Source organism: Orycteropus afer, unplaced genomic scaffold (genome assembly GCF_000298275.1).
Source record: "Orycteropus afer afer isolate SDZICR_OR568_19922 unplaced genomic scaffold, OryAfe1.0 scaffold00088, whole genome shotgun sequence".
Taxonomy (NCBI): domain Eukaryota; kingdom Metazoa; phylum Chordata; class Mammalia; order Tubulidentata; family Orycteropodidae; genus Orycteropus; species Orycteropus afer.
The window spans coordinates 4,919,229-4,925,154 of NW_006921675.1; the positions used below are offsets into that span (position 1 = coordinate 4,919,229).

A 5,926-nucleotide genomic window follows, 5' to 3' on the forward strand; every position below is an offset into this window, starting at 1 on the left:
AACACCATGTGCTAATCTGAGCATAAAAACAATGCCGTTATTCTTGGCAATTAATTGAAACAAAAAAAAGGAACAATTATTTTTAAATCATTTTACTCTGCTTATACTATAGAGTCACATTTAAATGGACAAAACTGCTCCCATGACAAGACAGAGATCTCTCATGCAAAGAAAAATAAGGTATTCACAAAACGTAGAAGGACCACAGTAATAGAAGGACAACTGCAGCAATCTCAGACAACAGAGCCTATGTTTGCAAGCAGGTAAGAACAAAGGGCACATGGCAGTTACTGAACTATATCCTGTTGGCTTGAGACTTCCTAAGACGGTATTTCCTTATATGGTTGGTAAACACATCACTTGTAACACAGATGGAAATGGAGCAGGTGATACTTCCATGTGGTAAATCCTACAAGTTCCTTGGCAGGTTCTATAAATCTCCATATCATTGCTGAATTGTAATGCTGCAAAACTAATCCCACAAAATACGCATCCAGGGAGATTTTACCACCAGTGAGATTCTTAGGCCAAAAAAATAAAACAGGCACACATACCAAGCCTGCACACCGTGAATTAAAATGGAGCCAGTGTTAGGACTTCTGAAGGGACCAGAGTGGAAAAGATTATTCAAACAGAAGATCCTCATCCTTCTCTTCAGCCAGAAGGTTAGCAGGCTCTGTCACCTCTCCAGCTGCTCTTCGCTGCTCCAAGTCCTTCTCACATTTTTCCTTGAGAATCTTCTTCTTCTCCTGTATTTTCTTTAACCTATAAGGGAGGGGGGGCAGAATTTTCTGAATGCTGTGTATCATAGAATTTCTTTTAGTACTAAGTAGATTTATTCTCTTTCAGTTTTGTGACAAGAATAATAAACACCCACACACAAGAACAAAATCTTATCTCTACTTTAACTTCAGTTACTTATTTATAACTCATTTTCTAAAAATTCGTAGAATATATACTTTTGTATTTTAAATTCATAACTGATTTCAAAAACTCATTCCAGGTTAAACTTTGAGATCCATTCTCTAATGGAACAGATTTTGAGCATTCAGACATTTACTAAGTGTTAGATCACTAAATTTGAACCTCTATCACAACTCTGAAAGTCATTAAAGGATAGAAAGATTTTTATAAGTAAGATTATGAACACACTCAGATGCTACTCCTCAAGGTCTCCAGTTGTCATGTATTCCCTGAATACTACGGCCTTCGCCCGTCTCCGCCATTTAGTATTTATTTACCACTACTGGCTCTAAATGTTCACAACCAATTCTTAAACATGCAATATTTCTCCCCAAGTATCATGCTAATTGTCTAATAGTAAAGACCATAATTTATATACAATACTTAATGCCAAGTAATCTATACTTTCTCCTGGAACATATTCAACATGCAATACATACTGACTGACTGACTGACTGATTCATTCCAATTTCTTCCCTCTGTTTCTATGTAGGAGACATGCAATCTAAATGACTGTTTCATTTTAAAGAATAATCAAGCCCATTAAATTTCTGGAAAATGCCATCTTTTAGGTATGGGCAAAACCTGACATATATCTGTCTCCACAGTCTTTAGCAATATTATTTCTTGCTTCTTTATTAGAATAAAATACAATTCTAAAGAACCCAAGTCCACTAGCCTCCTAGCAAATCAAGCCTTGCAAGGTGGAAAACAAAAAGTGATCGACAACGGCCAATCCCTACAAACCTATAGAATTCTTCTCGCTCTCTCTCATCCAGCTCTGTGATGATGTAGGCAAGGGTTCGTTCAATCCGGGGAATGATGACTAAAATTAAAAAAAAAAAAATGAGAACTTTACATCTATCTCCTCTTTTCAACTCCAATGTTCATTATAATGTTACTTATTTTTTCTAATTGTAAAATTAATGCATATTAATACAGAAAACTTAGAAAACAAGCACACACAAAAACCAAAAATGAAATATAATCAACCAGTCAAAAGTAACCATTGTAAATATTCTGGTATATGCCCTTTTGGTGTCTTTTCTATCTACAGGTAACATACTGGACTAAAATATATGTAACACATTGAATATACTGACTATATGTAAATATTACCATTCAATCACATTAGTTACCTTAAATAGCAGAGCAATTGACTGTTCAAAAGAGAGTAGAGGAAACGCAGTATGTTGAGTCTTATGTCAGTCATTAGGTTCCACTTTGTATAGAATTTGCTGATTCTGCTTCCAGAATGTGAACTTCTTAAGGGTTTTACCTTATTCATTTTGTCTGCAGTTCCATGTACAAGACACTAGGTAAGCAGTACAGTAAGCAGTCATAACGCTAACAGAGCCGCAAACCCACTGCCATTGAGTCAATCCCGACTCATAGCAACCCTAGAGGACAGAGTAGAACTGCTTCATAGGTTTCCGAGGCTGTAAATATTTACGGAAGCAAACTGCCTCATCTTTCTCCCACAGAGAGGCTGGTGGGTTCAAACTGCCAACTTTTTAATTAGCAGCCAAATACTTTAACCACTGTGCCAACAGAGCTCCTTAATAGACTATCTACTAAAATCATTTTTTACTGTTCAGATCTTGTTCCATTCTTACCTTAAAACTGAAATGTCTCTTAATGAAAATTGAACAAAAAGTACTGTTAACACTAAACAATCCTATTTTCAAACTAATAAAAGAAATGGAAAATGAATGACTCAAAATGGGAACATTTATTTTTAATTTTTTTTTTGGAAATCAATGAGAATAGAACAAGTACAGAATTTAAGGTCTAAAGAAAGGAAATTTAAAATTAAATATTATATTAAAAAAGAAACCAAAGGACACATGGAGGGGGCCGCTTTGAAATGCAGTTTGCATCCTTTACTAACTCTATGAATAACCAGAAATTACTAAGATACTGCATTTTAACTCACTACTCTCCTCTGTAACTAACTCTTCCAACCACACACACACTTCTGTCAAAGCACTTACACATCACTGTACTTCTAACACACTTCTCTTTTCTCACTGTGGGAAGCACAACACCTTAGTCACCTTTGACTCTTCACTGTGCTGTACAGCACCTGGTTCCTAGTGCTTGGTAATAAGTGTGGCAAAGTGCTTCTATAGCAGTTCATACTCACCATGTTCAATGGCATTTACACGCCTGTTGGTTATCTTAATAGCTTCATCCAAAGTAACAAAGGAAGTCTAAATTAGGACAAATTAAAAATGTAAGAACAAAGTCTTCCTAATCCTGCACAGTTTACTTGACTCCACTCAGACTGAACTTGTAGAAAATATTTGGGAAACAAAGACTACTACTATGGAACATGCTTAAAACTCCAGAAATTCTTGTGTGATTTCTATAGACCTAACACTATTTCCATGCTAGTATAATGTATTTACTTCACATTGTTATAAATAAAGACATAAAGATCCAAGAGCAGAGAATCATGAACTAGTAACTTATATATGTATTAACTGATCACAAAAAAAATGACCTTCATGAATAAAACCATGTTACATTTAAGTCTAGCAGTGACTGTTGCTCTTCGCACCTAGCAAAATTGCACGTTTTGTTCATAAGACGTAACAATAATGGTGCAGAAGCCACCATTGCAGAAATTAAAAGATCTTCAGCCTGTTTCACGCAGGTTCATGGGGACTTTGAATTACTGATTGTAATATGCTCTCATTCAAAACCTGAACCTCCCCCATTTGATTGTTAGGAATAAAACTGCAGGAGGTCTCTAGCTCTACCGATACTTACCTGCAGCGAAGCCAGTTCCACCAGTAGTTCCACTGCTTTGGCATAATTCCTCTTTAACTTAGCCAACTGTTCCCCACCTCTGGCTAAACCAGTCAGTTCATAACCTGAAAGAGCCAGTCAGACGACATTTGTAATTATAGAGAAGAAACAATCTTCCTTGTAAAATTCCTAAAAAGAAGGTAATTCAGACTACTATTGATCATGGAAAGATAAATCCACTGACATTGATTTAATGCAAACATGTGGCACCCATCTCACTCCCCAAATAATGCAGAACCATGCTGCTGAATAAAGTTTTCCATAAACATATTAAATATAATCATAAGAGCAGCTTTTGCCCAAACCTTCATTCACTTCATCAGCTTGCTACCCAAAAAAAAAAAAAAGCCAAACTCACCACGTGGAGTCAATTCTACTCATAGCAACCCCTCCTTGGGTTTCCAAGGCGGTATCTCTACGTAAGTAGATTGCCCAACCTTCCTTCTAAGGAGTGGCTGGTGGGTTTGAACCGCTAGCCTTGTGGTTAGCAGTCAAATGCCTTAGGCACTATGCCACCAGATCTCCCTCATAAGCTTGCTAGATGAAGCAATGCCCCACATCCCCTTCGTAAATCATACTGCCTGATGACCACATAAAGAGCTCTGGTGGTACAGTGGTTAAAGCATTTGGCTGCTAACCAAAAGGTCAGTGGCTCAAACCCACCAGCTGCTCCGTAGAAGAAAGATAAGGCAATCTGTTTCCATAAAAATTTATAGCCTTGGAAACCCCATGGGGGTTGCTAAGAGTCAGAACTGACTAAATGGCATGAGTTTGGTTTTATTTGATGACCACATACAGTGATGCTCTCTGTTAATAGGCAACACTCTGGAATGCTCTGCTGTTTTAATCAAGCTGTATTTGTTATTCTATGTGATTTAATTAAGTATTACATAAACCAATGAACTTGCAAGTGTCAACAAAAAGAATACTGTTTCAATGAAAATACGTTGATTACTTCGGAAAGACAAGTTACAATAAAAGAATGCTGTCAAATTAGGACTGGATAAGATAATTACAGGAGCTCTGGTAGCATAGTGGCTAAGACACTTGCCTGCTAACCAGACGGCTGGCGGTTCAAACCCACCAGCCACTCCTCGGAAGGAAGGCTGGGCAATCCTACTTCCGTAGTGATACTGCCTCGGAAACCCAAGGAGGGGTCGCTATGAGTCGGGGCCGACTCGACGGCACATAACAACAACAACAACAACAAGATAATTACAAAAACTTGGGAAGGACCTATAAAAATCAAGAAAGAATTCAGCATTTAGCTTGCATCACAATGTCTAAAATCCTATAATACTGTAAAAAGACCCAAACTGGAAATAATAAACAATGTGCTACAGAGTGCAGCAAGAACATAGACATCTAATGAGTAGATTCACACTCAATGAAAAGGCCATGGCTTTACAAAAAAAAAAATTTCACTTACTGTCAGTTCCTTCATGGTAATGTTCAAACACTGGCAAAGTAACACCTGTTAAACAGAGAAAGATATAGGAAGTAACAAAAATATCCTTGAAGTACAATTTCTTAATCACTGCTTCTGATGTTTTCTTTTCCATCAAATTCTCAAAAGTCAAGAGATTATGCCTAGAATTGAAACTGTTCTCAATGAATGAATTTAGGAAACTGCCTTAAACGTTCATTTCTAGTCAGAAGTCAAATCATCTTGAGTAATAAGGGACCGTGTTGTTACAATGGCTTTAACATGTACAACAAATCAACTTCCTCTAAAGAGAAGAGAGAAACTGGGAAATAAAGCTCTTGCTGTAGAAACAGGTTAATTTTTTAAATGTCATATTTTATCTCCCAAGGCTTCTACAGGGTTGAAAAGTTACCTGCTACATTATCTTTCTTTGCACGAATTTTCACTTGGGCTTTATTCACATTTTGGATAACCGTGGTGCTGCAGAAAAAGAAAAAGTCTTTATTTACTTTTGTTTTTTGAGTGAGAAATAAACCTACAGGGACCCACAGGATGCTTTCAACAGTAAATTAGACCAAGAATAAAATGTCACAATTAAGTAACCTTTGGTAATCATCTTTTTCCAGAAAGGAACGGCAAGCTCTGCTGCCACAAGGCCTGAGGGCAGGAAATGAGTAACATTCGAGGCACTGAACCCACTGCCATTGAGTCAATTATGACTTA

The 5,926-nt window shown here is 37.0% G+C and overlaps 1 protein-coding gene across 1 annotated transcript in view; it reads right to left on the minus strand.

The window, feature by feature from the left end:
* Window positions 1-623: 623 nt before the first annotated feature.
* The window catches only part of ATP6V1D (ATPase H+ transporting V1 subunit D), a 19,548-nt gene continuing 14,245 nt past the window's right edge, over window positions 624-5,926 (minus strand). Inside the window, exons 4-9 of the mRNA XM_007942301.2 lie at window positions 5,616-5,683; window positions 5,207-5,251; window positions 3,739-3,842; window positions 3,110-3,176; window positions 1,711-1,789; window positions 624-765 (exon numbers count right to left, since the gene is read on the minus strand). Of these exons, the coding sequence (XP_007940492.1) occupies window positions 624-765; window positions 1,711-1,789; window positions 3,110-3,176; window positions 3,739-3,842; window positions 5,207-5,251; window positions 5,616-5,683 (505 nt within the window). The remainder of the gene's footprint in view (window positions 766-1,710; window positions 1,790-3,109; window positions 3,177-3,738; window positions 3,843-5,206; window positions 5,252-5,615; window positions 5,684-5,926) is intronic.